General features: G+C 35.8%; 2 protein-coding genes across 2 annotated transcripts in view; one reads left to right on the forward strand and one right to left on the reverse strand.

Annotated features, from left to right (window-relative positions):
* Positions 1–16,250, forward strand: part of brsk2a (BR serine/threonine kinase 2a) — a 209,318-nt gene that overhangs the window by 190,741 nt on the left and 2,327 nt on the right. The gene's annotated exons all lie outside the window — the stretch shown is intronic.
* LOC130552326 (interferon-induced very large GTPase 1-like) lies at positions 387–11,432 on the reverse strand. Its single transcript, XM_057330548.1, has 4 exons — positions 11,366–11,432; positions 11,146–11,221; positions 8,901–8,958; positions 387–8,253 (listed from the first exon to the last, which is right to left on the reverse strand). The coding sequence occupies exons 3-4, from the start codon at positions 8,910–8,912 to the stop codon at positions 1,339–1,341; spliced, it is 6,927 nt and encodes a 2,308-aa protein (XP_057186531.1). The 5' UTR covers positions 8,913–8,958; positions 11,146–11,221; positions 11,366–11,432; the 3' UTR covers positions 387–1,338.

Raw genomic sequence — 16,250 nt, forward strand, 5'->3', positions numbered from 1 at the left:
TTTTTTTTTTTTTACAGATTTTCCATGTAAAATGTTAATTTTACTGTTTTTTACTCATTTTTATGTATTTTGGAAATACAGTCAAAATCGTAAAATTACAGAAAAGACAAAAGAAAAAAGAAATTTTCAAGAAAAATGGTAAAACCATGTAATTTTACAGGTTTTTGAAATACAGTCAAAAACTGTAAAATTGCAGAAAAAGACAACAAATTTACAAGATTTTTTTTATTATATATCCTTATTTGTCATTTTACAGGAAAAATATTTTATATTTATAAATTTACATTTTATTAGTTTAATGTCATTTTTTTAATGGAATTTTTTTACAGTGTACATTAGGCCAACATGTGCGTGTGCACATGGTACGGATGGCACCATCTCCTCATTTTGCCAATTTAAAAATTACTTAAGTTTTAATTTTGTCTGTTGTCATGTGAATATTTTATTGGGCTGCCATGACATAATTATTTGTGTTTGGCAAGCACAACATAAACAGGACATTTGATTAGATATTCTTTTATTTTTCATCTTATAGATTTCAGATATGACAAACAGTTAAAAAATAAGGTTAACACAGCAACAATATCCATGTATTTCATATAATAATGTGATGTACATTTGCAGATCATTTTTATGCCTTTTTTAACATTACACACTTCTTAAAGTTGGTCATTTTCATTAAATCTTTTAGTTAATCTTTTCACATCTTTCAGTTCGTCACACCCACACTTGGCTTTTTCTGATAAAATATGCAGCGAGGTGAAAAGAACCAAAAAAGTATAACATTTATATTAAGCATGACATGATAAATTGTTAGTATAAATATTTCAAACAAGTTTCCCATTTATCTTCAACACTTAGTAAAATGACAAAACATACAAACTTTTACTATTAACAATGCAGAAATAATGTAGTTTACAAACACTTCCAGTTGGCATGATAAATGAACATATTTAATGCTTAAAGACTATTATACACACAGAAAAAAAAATGTTTTTCTGTGATACGCCTTTCTTTTGATGGTCCGGATAATCATTTGTTTCTTTGAATCCTGTTTATTTCATTTTCATTTATTATGGCATCCATCTCATTTCGGACCTCTTCCTTTGTAATGTTTTGCCAGTTCTCCGGGATTTTTCCAAGGCCTTCAAATTTGAAATGATACTGTTCTTCAAGCTGTTTTTTGAAGGTGCAGATAAACCATTTCCAATATAATCTGTCGTTATTGTCTTCTGGAATTTTCCAGGTATTATAAGGATGGCCTGCATTTTTGTAGTTTTTTAAAGGGATCCATTGTGTTTGTACTTTGAATGTAAAGTCACTGATAACTGATGTTGATCACATGTCAATGACAAAAGGTTTACCTGCATCCTTATCTAGGCGATAATGTTTCCAAAGTCTCAAACTCCAGTGATCATGAAAAAGACCACCGATGGCTTGGCTGCGATGCCACTCAACGGTGTGATCTGTGGTATGATTCGGAATGGTGTTTGTGCACACAGCTTTACAGAAAGGACACTGCTCCCAGCATCCACTCAGCTGTTCAAACAGAATATCAACTGGCTTTTCTTTGAGTTTGAAAATCAAAGGCTTTGAGCCCAAAAGACTTTTGGGGTCCTTCAGTGTTTCCTCCAACATTTCCTTGAGCGAACGAGCAACTGACTCCTGGAGAATTTGTGCATCATCAATGTGCATATCTTCAATAGTACTCAAATCATTTCTTGACAAATGAATATGGTGTTTCCGATGGTCTGTTCGGTAAAGTCCTGTGCAAAACTGATCAAGCCACATCGAGGCATTTCCCTGTGTTTCTCTCATATTTTCTGATGCAGAAGAGCTCTCAACCAAAACTATGTCTGTCAGTTGTGACCAGCTGGATGTAAGTGCCTCTAGAACTTTTGCTTCATCATCAATATAGTTGACAACACATTCTCTAATGAACTCTCGATAGAAATATTTTGGATTTTGATTGTACATCATGTAATCCTTAAAATTCTCTTTTTCTGCCAATTGTTTCATTATGTGAAGCTCCAAATTAAATTTATTATGTTTAAGTGCTGGGTGGTGTGACTTCAGATGGTCTGCTATGTCAATGCTGTACATGTCAAAAAGAGCACATTGCATTGGTCCTTTAAGTTTGCTTGTGAGAACTGAGACAAAAGTCTTAACTGATTCAGCGCCCTGACAGTACTGTTTGTACAGTTCAAAGTAATTTTGCTTTTGATTCATTAATTGTTTAATGGGATCATTTGCTGACTTTAAATCTTCATTTATTTTTCTAAGCTTGCAAGTTACTTTTTTGCAAACATAAGCAGATATGCTGGCTTTGTACAAACTTGTGAATTGTAAATCACAGGAACTCTGACATTTTTGGATAATTTCCTCAATTTCCCCCAAAATCTCATGAATGAAATTCTCAGTTACTTCATTTTTCTCAGCAGCCTTCTGAGTTATTCTTCTATTAGTGTCCTCTAAAATCCGTTTAGAAATGTCATTACCTAAATCATTAAAACGATCGTATTTGAAAGGCTTTAAGAGTGAAAATTTGATATGTTTGGCATTATCAAATTTAAACTCTTTTTCTGATATGTTACAAATGGTATTTTTGTGTTTTTCAAAGCGATCAAATACAGCATTTTCAACCATTACCTGAACATCTATTTCAGTTTCTTTAGGATTCATATCGGACAGATCCGTTGTCCACTGTATCCAGAGTCTGTTAAATTCACTCTGTATTAGATCATCGGTTGGAGTTTGATTTCTGAGTTCAGATGCTGCAGCCATGCTCTTCTGAAACAAATCTTTCTCATACTGTTTCATCTTGCTGTCAAGCTCTAGTTTGAGTTGTCTTTGCTTTATTTCCTTAAATCCTTTTGCATAGGTTTCATTGGTGACTTCATTTATCAAACTTTCCAGTCTCGAATCAATTAAAACTATCCACTGAGAGAGAATATCAGAATGTTTCTGTGTCCTGAAATATTTGTCCACATTCATTTTGATGGCATTATAAGTGTCTGCAAACATCTCTTTTATCTTTGATTCACTGATATTACTCAACTCTCCACTTTTAATTCTGCCGTTCAAGGTCGCTTGTGTCTCTAAAGCTTCTTTCCTCAACTGCCAAGACCAACTCTGGTACTCTTTCTCTAGATCACTGTACACTCCCATATCCAAAGAGTTACGGAAGTTAAAGACAAAGTTCTCATTTAACAGTGCGCCCCATATGTCTTTGACTCGTTCACTGAGCTCAGACAGACTGAGAGGTTTGTAGTTCGGCTGCCAGTCTGAAATGGAGAGCACTCTCTTTTTCAGTTCCTGCACATTCTGACTGTATGAAGGGTTGGGTGGAGCCATGGGTGGATCTCCCTCCAATAGACTCTTGAAGTAAAACACATCCCTGTTAACATCAAAGTTTATGATGTCATTGAAGCCTGACACCACCTGATTCTCTTCTTCTGCAGCAGCCTTGGCAATCTCGTCGAGTTTCTCTATCAGTTGCATTCGTCCTCCTTGGTTATTTTCCCTAGCTCCCATGTCTGACACATTTTGGTGAACAAATATACAACTTGGTCTTATGTTTACAAGTTTCATTCTCAACAATGCCTGAAAACAAACCTGGAGAATATTTTGTATTTCACACAGATTTTCTCCCATGACATTTATCAGTGCAATGTCACTGATTCCTATTATGAGGGTTGCCAGTTCATTGTCATTTCTGACCACGATATCAGGATTGCTTTCTGTGGAGCGCAGTCCCTCTGTGTCCAATACTAATATGTAATCAGACAGCTGGTTCCTCATGTGTTCCTCGACTGGAAGCAAATGCATGAATGCTCCTCTTGTGCATGGGCCTGAACTTACAGCAAAATTAAGGCCAAACGTTGTGTTCAGAAGAGTTGACTTGCCAGAACTTTGAAGCCCTACAACAGAAAGAACTAACACTCTTTTGTCCCCAATTTTGTGAGTAAGTTTTTTTATGACAGCTCTGACCCATTGAATTGGTACATAGTTTGTATCACCAACCATTAGTTCCAGTGGGTGTCCAGACAGCATCCAATCAACAGCTATTTCAGGTAGATGATCAAGTTCAATTCCATGGATAGTCTTGTTGTCTTTAGAAGAGCTGTGGGATTCATATAACTGACTTATCTCACGAAACACATGTTGGATCCCAATTGTGGCCTGCTGTATTCCGTCAGATATCTTAGAAATATTCGTCTTGTGGTTACCTTTCTCTTCTTCTGAAGATTCTCTGTATTTTAGCCATGCTGTGTTGTACTGTTTTTTAAGATCAACAAGGTTACTTGTGAGAGCATCATCAAGGCATTTGCTGAACCAGTTGAAAAAGTATAGTCTTTCCTTTTCCTCCACCTTGACAGCATATTGCAGAAAATCTTCCATGAAGATGTTAGGAGAAGCTTTTTTCTGCTGATCTTTTCTAATATTCTGTTTTTCCTGAGTTATTTCAGCACGGTGTTGCTCAATGCTCTTTTGTTTTTTACTCTGCGGGCGGTGAAACTCTTTGTCTTTGTTGCACCAATCCTTCCACATCTGACCTTGCAATGGCAAATGTTCATTTTTTGATGGCATTTTTCCTTCCTTGCCATATAATATGTTCATGAGCATTTCTGCTTTGTTTCTTCCTAGTTTTTCAGTCTCTGTTCCAACAATGAATCCTTGCTGTTTTGCTTGATCAAAATGATCCTTCAGTTTTTGCTTCCTGTTTTCTTTTGAGAGATATTGATTACACTTAAAGATGATTTCCTTTGTTAGTTCAGCTTCATTTCTGTTTTTAGCAGCGATTTTTTGAGGACCACTTTCGTTTGTTTTCTCCATTCCAGAGAACAAAGCAATAATAGGAGTTTCACGTTTCAGAAAACCATCAAGTGCTGCTTTCACAGAAGCACTGGTGAGATTTTCAGGTAACAGTAATACAATCACTGAACTCAGTCCCTTAAGGAACTCTACCTGTTGGGGATGGTTGCAGGCATCACCATGGAGGTTGATAAAAGCCACGGAGTTTTTAAATATGCCATTTCTTTTCCCCTCTGGCAAGTACCATGAAATCTCTGCTACTCCATCCAACAAAAGCCGTGTTGTTGTACTGCCTTTACAGTGGCGACTGAAGAAAGTTGCGTGCCTGTTCTTGTTGATTACGTCATTCATAATGTTTGATTTTGAAATTCTGGAACTTCCGAGTCTCATGAAAGACACCACTGGAAGAGACATATCCAATATGGAGCTTGTCACTGCAGATTGGTCTGTGGATTGGCATTTAAGGGCACTCATTTGGAGTGGCCAGACAGGCATTTCTATTTCTTGATTGCATAGCTGTGGCACCAGCAAAGGTAATGCAAAGTGACATTTGTATAATTGTGTAAAAACAATTTGTCGTACAAAATCATTGGAACAATAGAAAACTGCCATGCAGATGTCCATGGGATGGATATGAGTCTCTTGTTTAATATCAGAGACAGCACTATCATCCTGAAAATTGATAAAGCTTTCCAAGGTATTGGACTGTGCCTCACAGGAAAGACATAACTCTGGTTCAATGCACAAAAACCTGACATTAACGTCAAGTGTTAAGAGTTTGTAGATAAAGTGAAACCATAGCTCTTTCTCCTTGCCAACTTGATTGTTGCACATTGACACATTAATGTTTATATTATTAATATCTGCATTTGAAATGTTTGCTGGATAGTATTTAAGCAAGTCCAGTTTTTTAAACATCTCTTTACATGGGCTTGCAAGCCCAATATTATGTTGGAAAAATCCCTCTGTGTTTTTACTTTCAATGCCATGCTGTACTTCTGAGCTGTCTGTGGTTTGTTTGTTTTCTGAAAATGATGTTTTATCTGTAGATTGTGAGCTGTCTTCTAGTCTTAAAGGTTCAGCAATCATCAACCTCAGTGCCTGCTCAAACTCCTCCCAGTTTACGTGACATAAGAAATCAGCAATTGCTTTTCCCAAATCAGGAATTATGTCTGTTTTCATAGTGTGTTTGAAGGCATCAAGTAATTTCTGTTTCTCATGAATGGAGCTTATATGACCCTTATAGGTTGCAGTTAAGGCTGTCAATAGACTGAAAGCCTGAGCCTTTAAGGTACTCTGCTTTCTAAAGTCCATATACTTTCTGTGTGTATCCGACAGCTCATTTTTTAAGAAATCAATTTCCTGTGGACCCAAAATAGGATGAAACGTGTCCTCTCTGTATCCTACAAGTTTTGCGAGCGACTGCACAAGGAAAACTAAGTCAGTATCAGTCTCTTTCATGGTATCAATCCATGAATTTATTGCATGGGTAACTTCACATGTGATGTTTTTTGTGTTATTCTTGTCTTTTTCAGGGATTTGCTGAAAATCTTCAAAAGATTTTTCAAGAACTTTCTGCACATCAGAAAACTGATGGATGGAGCAAAACATGTCATTTTTATTTTGATTGAACTCTGGTTTCCCTCTCATCCATTGTAAAATCTGTGCTCTATTTGGAAATGTTTTGACTTCATGGCAGTGTGTGTCCATCACCAAACATGTCATAAATTTTAAATTGTCATCATCATATTGCGTAATGTCTGTTAAGAACTTCTGAAGTGCCTCGTTTGAGAGGAAAACATCAATCCATTGCCTGAATGAAGTTGTGGTTTCCTTAATTTGGGTTTTCATTTTGAGCAAATCTCTGAGATGGTTTTCTGCATCAGAAACAGACCATTCGTGCACCGACCTCATCATTTCTTTAGCTTCATCCAGAGTTTTTAATACTGTAATGTCATCTGTGGATTCTGCACGTTGATGTGTGATTTTTTCATGAGCTCTCATGAGAAATGTGCACAATCTGAAGGGATCTTGAAATTCATCCTTATGCTGAGTCCTGATGATATGCCAGACTGGAGTCAAAGTGGATCCTCTGTCTATGACAGCCCAGGTTTTGTTGCTTTCTGCAAGACTGCTTTTCCACAGTGTGTGATCATCTGTTGCAGATGGACCTCCAAATTTATCAATACAGAATTGCACCACAGTATTGAGTTCATCGCTAATTGTTTTGTGAGAGGCTCCTTTTTCTTTAGAGACACTTAGGTGATGTGAACCTAAAAACATTTTTGATGCCACACTGCAATTCATGTCCAAAACATGATTGACCATGGTTTTCACCTTTTTTTGGTTCTGCTCTGAAAATCCCTGAGCGTGTGCCTGCCACCAAAATGTTCCACCAAAGTGAATTGGTCCTTGAGATGCATGAGAACCAAACTTTTGAAAGAATTTCTCTGCATGTTGAAGGAGTCTTGCGTTGTTTTCATTTTCATTGATGGCATGCAGCAATTCGTTTATTTCTATTAGCTCTTTTTTTGCAGAATCGGATAAAATAAGTTGGTCAATGAAAGTTGAAGCCAGTGGTATGTAATGACAAAGTGTCACTGCTTCATAAGCTTTCTCACACTGGTCTTCCAAAGATGCAGTTGTGGAGGAAACAGATGCATTTTGCAGGCCATACTTTGCTTGCACAGCTGGAAATCCAAGGTCATGTTCTACACTGTAGCTGTAGCCCAGTTTCCCAACAGATTCAAAAAACTCTTTGTGAGATTTGTAGCAAGAAAACTCATATTTCCTGTAGTGAGAGTTATGTCTTGGTCCAGCAAGTTTGCAGGTATCGACTTTGATCAGTTGTTGTCTGTCTTTCAACAGATCTTCCACTTTGTCAGTTTTGAAAATTCCTTGAAGAGCAAGACCACCAGAAGACGTTTTTAAAATCTCTTCATCAGAAATGGACATGGCAGGTGAACATTTAGATTCACTGCCTATAAAGGGTTTTTTCATCAAACCTTCAACACAATCCTTAAGGGTTCTTTCATTTTTCAGGTATGTTTCTTTAGGCTCCTCATGAACTGTTTTCAATTTTGCCTCAAGTTCTTTTGCCTTCGCTTTGTGTTTGGTCACATGATGTTCACATGCTTTCGAGAAAGCTAAAACATCTTCCTGTTTTGTAGTTGGTTTTCCTTCTGTTTTTGTATGATCTTCAGATTTTGATGGTTCTGAAATATTGAACAATTTCCAAAGAGCTTTTTCCTCCCATCTGAAGCGAATGTGCTCCTTTAGCAATATAAAGTCCTTCTCGTCTAAATAATCTAGCTGTTTTTTATCAGTCACTCCTAATTTATCTTTTAACACTTTGGACCAAAATAAGGAGTCAAGACCAGCAGCCGCAAGTTCATCATCCAGAATTTTGGTGGGTTCCATGTCAGAATTTGGCATTCCCTAAAATGAAGACATTGCATTTTAAATATTTATTAAGACGCATTTAGAGCTGAGGAAACTAAGAACATTTTAATTCATTTGTTAACTTGCATAAGATTTAAACAAAGATTTTAAGCAGTGGCGCATACACCTTTAACTGCGTGTTGGTCTTACAAAATCCTTACGATGTTGTATTTGTTAACACTAACTTAAAGTAAAAACGTATTCTTATTTTGTTAAATTGTGTTATATTTAACATCAATCAACAATGAACAAAATCTTATTATAAGATTTATTAATCTGGGTTAAGAGTAATATTTGCCCATTTATTCAAATAGGATCAAGCCAAACCCATGTACTTTCCTTTTCTCCAAGATTTAGGGAAGTGCAAACTTTAAAGCATTGTAGTGTTGCTAAAAAGTTAAAAAGCAAAACTGATCCCAGCATTAACCAAAAGACTATGCCTTATCCTAATCTCACAACTCACAGGAGCTGTATAAAAAAACCCACATGCGTTCACATCTGAAACACATGGTTTTGGAACATTTCTTTGTGATACAATGGGACCACACGTGAAACCTATTAAATGAATTTTCTTCAATGAATTTGGATCTTTCTTTTAGTATTTGTAATAACCAGTACAATTAAACCAATATTGTGTCTGTTACCTCTGGATCCATGATTGTTTAGCTGCATTTATTTTCTTCCTCACTATTCACCATGGTCCTGTAAAACATGGACATCATACAAAGACATCAGCTTGTCTATCAAAACAGCACTTTAGATTTGTAGAGTTTATGAATGGCAAAACTCGGTAACACTTTATTTTACGGTGCCCTTGTTAGACATGTTACATGTATTTGCTAGAGTATTTACTATACATTATGCATAATAATTGTATGTGCATTGACCTTGTTGCCTGTCCATTTCATCTTTACTAGACTAGACTTTACTTTATTAATCCCAAAGGGAAATTCACGTCACAGCAAGCTCACCACAATTTTTAAATAAAAATTATATATAAAAATACTACAAACCAAAGAAAAACTATATTTCATACAGCACCCTTTAGTTTCAAGCATCAAGTACACATTCCTCATATTTATCCCATCGTAATTGAATTCTACAACAATTTTCTGCTATAGCATTGATTATACAATCTAAAAAATACTTTCTATATTGTTCCTTGTAACACCGCGGCTGAATTAATCTTGAGCTTAAAGAACTCACACAGGCTTGAACTGTTTCATGGAGAGGATGACAATCTAGTTCATCACATTGACCGATTTATCAATAATTCTATCCTGTGCTATCCTGTCTACAGACCCTGCCTTTTTTTATTAGCTTGTTAAGTTTGTTCTTTTCCTTCTCCAGCAATCCCCCTCCCCAACAGGTGACAGCATACAGGATCACAGATGATTTACCATGTGTTTAGCATTTTGGATTTGTTTGCTGTTCATTTGCTTCATTGTTTTAAAATGAATTACTTAATTTGTAAGATTATTAAGTAATTAAGTGCTAATAATAATAAAAATGGTCAAATTTGCTACACAATTTTTTATTGTGTAGCAAACGCTGTTGTTCATGAAGGGGGAAAATGCGAGTATTGACTGAAAATGGAGAAAAAAGTGGTTTGTAAACCTGAATCTGCGGTCTGGAGGAGTCGAGTCAGATATATTTCTAAAACTTTAACCAGGTTTAACGCACCTAGACAACGACCAGGAAACCCCAAATTTCTGTCAAACCTTACTTGTAATAAAAATAGCTGCTGTTAAAAGAACAAGCACTTATTCCACAGATAAGATAAATAATCTTACCTTAAGCTTGTTCTTCTCCAGTATTTAAAAAATCCTGCAGTCTGAGGCCGGCTTTAGTTAAAATGAGTAATTTATTCAATTTATTATTGAGAGATGACCTTGACCATGACCTTGGCGTTGCTAACGCCATGCACTAACCACTGAGCTACAGGAAAGCTAACTAGGAAATTAAACCAATATGGTAAATTTCTTAATTAATTAAGTGGTACGATCGCACGTTTACAAGTCACTGGTGAAGCTTCCACCTATAGTATACGATCACACATTTGTGAACTGAGAAAAAGTGGTGACGTCACTTGATGCTGATATAGCAACTTGCTGGACCGGCTTTTACTCTTACATTAGACTAAACTAAATCTCTTCTTAAGATCTTCACACATTAATTCATGTCACAGACACCAAAACAAACACATAAGTACCATGATAAAAGTTTTCACTACTAATGGGGACATATAAATAAAAGAAGAAACCGTTCTCCAATGTTGTGCCAGTAAAGAAGTGAAAGCAAATCATTTTTAGTCTTTAATCTGAGGTTTGCACTCATTGTAGTGCACTTACTGCCACCTACTGATATAGATTCTCAACACTATACCAACATACTTTTAACACATGTTATAATGTATAGGCTATTACATTATTGGAGCTCAGTTTTCAGAAGCCTGTATCAGCACACTGTCTTCACTTCACGCAGAAAAACTTGCATATGAAAGGGTTAAATTAGGCTACCCAAACAAAAAAAACTAGCTTTTGCAAAAGTCTTTAAAAGGATACATGGAAAATAAGGAAGGAAATAAAATAATTAGTCTACGAATAGGCTTCGTACAGTGTGACTGTGTTCAACCACTAGTTTACAACTTTAGGTTACTGCATAAGCTATTGCATGTCAGAATTCATGTTCTAATGCTGTGAAGATCACATGACCGTATCTCAAAATCTATTGAAATGACTACTGCTAATATACCCAGATGTTCTTCACAAATTATATTAATTAGCCAACATTTGCTGAGCATTTCATGAACAGCAAAACTTAGTAAAGGAAACTTTATGAGGCAAAAAGAGACATGAAAACGTAGATTAAAAGTAGAAAAAATTCAACCTTTGGCTATGAAAATTCTTCTGCTCTGTGCCATTTCAGTTTGGCAGTTTCCTCCACTGCAGTATTTCTGTTGAAACTTAATACAAACAATTAATAAATAAATTCATTTTAAATATCTCTGCACTCACTAAGTTTATTAGCATATCTCAACTACATTTGCTGTAGAATTGTAAAACAATATTTATTTTTGGTTTATCATATTTAAAATGTGTATACTTACCTATTAGTATGTAGCCATGCACTGTAGTGTCAGGACATTTAGCAGAAACGAATGTAAAAGCAAACTTCAGTTTGAGGAAGTATCAGAAGAAAAGAATCTGTGGGTGTGTTGCATTGGGTGTGTATCACATGGTTTAACAGAAACTCTTATGTAAAAGCATTGTTTCCTTAGTAATGTTTCAATCAGACTGAACTGCAACATATGTTTGTTTCATTTTACATTATAAAAAGATTTGTATATAATGAACAGATAAATTCATTGAAATTGTAAGGGGGGTTCTGAAATATTCAGTGTCTGAGACTTCTGGTGGGACTGTAGGGGGAGCATTCATAAATATTCACGTGATTCCTGTTTAGTGTTAAAGTGCCACTGCAAATAGGTGTGTGAAATCAAAAAGCAAACTGCTTCTTATGCTTTTAAATGACTCTCATGGCACATTGATGTCATATGCCTTATCATATGCCATATCTTGAAAATACTCATCATGAACTTTTGTTTATTATTCTTTATGAATAGAAAATATAAGTAATGTAATTTTTTATGATCACTGTTACATAATGTTGAATGAAAAATAAAATTATAAGGTTAGTTGTATGTGAGGTGTAGAGTTTTATGTAGAATTTGGTATTCAAGCCTGTGATCTACAGTACATAATAAGGTGCAGCACAGAATAATCACAACAGTGTGGTACACTGTGGTAATCACAACGATATATATGTCTGTTGAAATCCCAAGTTACTTTAGCCAATTATGTCTTCTTCATATAAACATTTGTTAATAACACTTTAACACCAAATAAGTTGCTGTCCTTATTGTATTCATGGATGTAAAATATGCCACATAGTGACTTTTATCATGTAAAATGTGAAAATTACTATATGGTTGATAAATTTGTAGAAAATGACATTGTGAAAGTTTGTGCTTGCTGCAATTTCACCATTTCTAACCACTGGGTTTCGGGGAAAAATAGTATTAAATATTAATACTTAAGTCTGGTAGTTATGTAGGCTAGCAGCTAAGAAAACTAAATATAATACCACAGAATCATCACAACTAAACCTTTATTATGCCACCAAAGATACATTTATAGGCCAGCTATCACCAGACTCTCAGTAGTACATAACAAACATACTTGTTTGCATATCCGCCTCACCACATGAATTTTCATATAGGCTATGCTCCTCCCAGTGTCGTCTCTGTTGACTAATATCAAGTTGATACAATATTGTAAATAACCTAGCGGGTAGTTGAGTTTAGGTTAATAACCTAATTAACTGGGATTACCAATATAATGTGTGTGCGGGCGTGCATTTGTATTTTTATGTTGGTTGTGCAAGTGTGTGTTTAAATTTGTTTTGTTTGTATGTATTTGTGTATTGACCTCACTGTTTTATAGAATTGTCGTGTTAAAGAACTAACAGATCCATTTATCCATTAATCCATTAGGCCACGTTTACACGATGAAAAACAGAAAAGTTTCACGGACACATGACAGCGTTATCAAAACTGTCCGCATTTACACGGATCCAGGAAAAACGGATAAAAACGCTGTAGTATGTACGCCAGTCCAGTGGATGGCGATGTTGTTGTGTAAAGACACAGGACGTGCAATGGCACGTACAAATGCACAGTTATAAGCCAAAAGTGCTTTTTAATACCGTTGGTCGATGTACGTATATGTGTGTTTAAAGCCTGGCGAATGTAAATAGTGTGTCTCCGCTGGTCTTATTGGTGCAGCAAATCCACATTTTGCTGGGGAAACATTAATACATAGTCAAGCAGCGAGAGCTCACAGTATGGGAAGCCGCCATATTGTTTTGTCTATACAAAAATAGACAAAAACGCGACTTTTTTAATTTTTATTTATTTAAGATAACATTCATATAGCAACAGAAACAAGAAATATCAGATTACATATCATGCTAGGGGAAGATACAAACAATATTATTGGAATACTTCAAAAAGTGCACAAGCTCGTACAATTCTTATTGCCTTTGGATTCTTTGAGGGCATTATGGATTCACAATAATGTTTTACTTCATTTTCAAATACTAAAAAATATGGTTTCTTTCCTAAATATTTACATTTATGAATGTGTATGAATAACGATTTCTCCGAGCTGCTTTCCTTCTGTTGTTTATCTGAGAAATGAAGAACGCTCGCCTTCACCCCTGTTTTTACCTCTGTTACTCTCTCTGCGCCATTTGTCATTTTCTTTCCCCTCTTTTCACGTTTCCTAGTATCTTATGCACTAACGTGTGCGAGAAGTGACGCAAACCAGAAAGCGTTGCTCACTCGTTCCGCAGACATAGTGTTTGTTTATGCTTTATTTTGTCTGTACTGTGTACCTTTAAGAGAAAGGTTTTGAATGTTTATGACCCCAGTTTACAGACAGCGTAACGAAACAATAATGAAGCAATACCTGTTGTTAGATTTACTATTTTATACACTTGAACAAAGCGAAACTTTAATGGAAAAAAATGTTGTCCATACAGAGCAGGAACATGCATTTAATGATGTAAAATCCCCTTGTATTATAACTGTTAGCAATTTCAGAGAGTTACGTAAGCGAGTTTATGTTGGTGTGTTTGTGTGTTTTATGTTTGTGTGTCTATGTATGTTATATGTGTGAGTGTATGTCACTTTGAATCAGTAGAGGTGTTAACCACCACGAAAACCACTCAAATGCTTAGGGCCCCGGCCGCTAGCTTGGGGAGGCCCCTAGTGGCGACAAGCGGTTAAATCATTTGATGCTTTTGACTCCTGATCGGCCTGCGTGCGCTGCACCGAATAAGTCAAACGCACCTAATAACAGACAGGTCTGACTTGGTTGAAAAACCAATCAAAACGTCTAATTCAGCTAAGAGGTGGGTTACCCGCGCTTTGACGCTTAGCCAGTTCATTTACAGGAACAACATTCTTTATGTGGAGTCCTTCAAATATAGTAAGTCGTGCTGGAGAAAAGCTTAGGCTGAAATAAAAAGTAAAGTGACACATCGGAATGTTATTTTTAAGACGTCTTAAATGTACTGCTGTCTGATATTGTGAATTATATTTTGCTGTTATTAGATGCTTCTGCTAAAATTCTAGGATAATTAGACCCTGGCTCCATGTAGCGTTAAAAGCCAACTGCATAGTATGTTTTATAGAAAAATGACAGACAAAAAGATGATTTGAGAGCAGTGCCTTGAACTTTGATTTCCCTGGAAACAGACAGGTTGCTTGAAGGGTTAGTTTTAACACCATCTATCTACATTACATTTACATTTATTCATTTGACAGACGCTTTTATCTAAAGCGACTTACAAGTAGGAGAGCATATAACATTTTGTCAACATGCCAAGCAGTAGCAATGAATGTCAATTTGTTTACATTTGCCTGTTTCTAAAGCACATCAATAACTTGTGTTTTGCTTGAAATTACATGTTTAATGCAATTGTTGTAATTGCCTAGTTGGTAAGTCGGTTTTTAGTTAGTTAGATCACAGCATTCATCTTATGTTTGTAGGGAGGGAAATATATTTGATACACTTAAATATGTCTTTAAAAATTGTATTCTTACATACGTTCAGCAATTTAAGTGGAATGTGAGTTCATAGTCTAGAAAGCACACACTTAAATCTTGAGGGTTCTTTACTATTTAATCAAATTAATTCCAGTAATATTTACTTGATTTGTGTTCATGCCATTTAGTTTAAATTATTATTGAAAGCTCACATTTTATGACATTTTAAAGTATCAAAATATGCCCCACAATTTTTGGAGTAGTGCTGCCACCCCTGGCATAGAGCACAATCACAAAGCGCACATATCAAATATATTTGATTCCAAAACAAATGTTTATTTTTATACCAATCTGTAAACAATTTTGTGTGCTGTTATGCGGTTCAAAGTAAAATAAATCCAGGTTTAACATATAATTCCATATAGGCCAACTCAATATTACACACCCCTGCTTTGAATGTTATGTGTATGTTTGTGTGTTCCTGGTAAACCCTACAGTGTGGGACCAAATAAGGGACGGGTCCCTATGAGGAAAACCGCTTATAAATCAAACTAACTGGTGTTATTTGAAAATGTAAAAGTGCAGAAAGGTCTTTGTAATGGTTATTTTCAGGGGCCAGAATACAGTTACAGTATAAAAATCATGTCTATGTAAAGTCCCCGTAACATGGAAACCTAACATGTGGGGGTATGTTTGTATTTTTATGTTGGTTGTGCAAGTGTGTATATTAAGCTTTGTTTGTATTGTGTGTGTGTGCGTGCGTGCGTGCGTGCGTGCGTGCGTGCGTGCGTGCGTGCGTGCGTGCGTGTGTGTGTGTGTGTGTGTGTGTGTGTGTGCGTGTGTGTTTATTAGAGGTGTGAGCGTGTTTATGTTAGTGTGCGTGTGCTATTTTAACAGATTTTATACACACGTCGCCTGATACTGTAAGTATTACAACTTTCATAAATCGCTATTGCTTGAAAAACATTTTACATTATACTTTATATTATTAAAGTCAGATAAATCTAGATGAAATGCAAACCATTAATGGTCCTGGGCTGGCAATGATGATCTACCGCTCAGTGTTTATTGGTGTATTTGTTGGAATCTGCATCAAGCTTACTGTTTCTCTTCTATATATTTTGTCTTGGGTTGAAGAACTAACAGATCTATAAAAGAAGAAAGTCTTTTCCTGATTGCGAGCAGTGCTCTGAACAACCACAAGGTGGCAGCACTGTCACGTTTATTTCCCCAACTGCAGCGTCTGTAATCCTGCAGCTTTACCTACAACAAACGCCGTTCGGACTTAGTTTTTAAGCCAAAATGTGTTTTTAATTCATTTTTAATCTTATTAGTTATATTGAAATTTTAAGGTTATGTTTGTAAATGTCCCACTCGCATG

The sequence above is a fragment of the Triplophysa rosa genome, linkage group LG3, assembly GCF_024868665.1.
Source record: "Triplophysa rosa linkage group LG3, Trosa_1v2, whole genome shotgun sequence".
Taxonomy (NCBI): Eukaryota; Metazoa; Chordata; class Actinopteri; order Cypriniformes; family Nemacheilidae; genus Triplophysa; species Triplophysa rosa.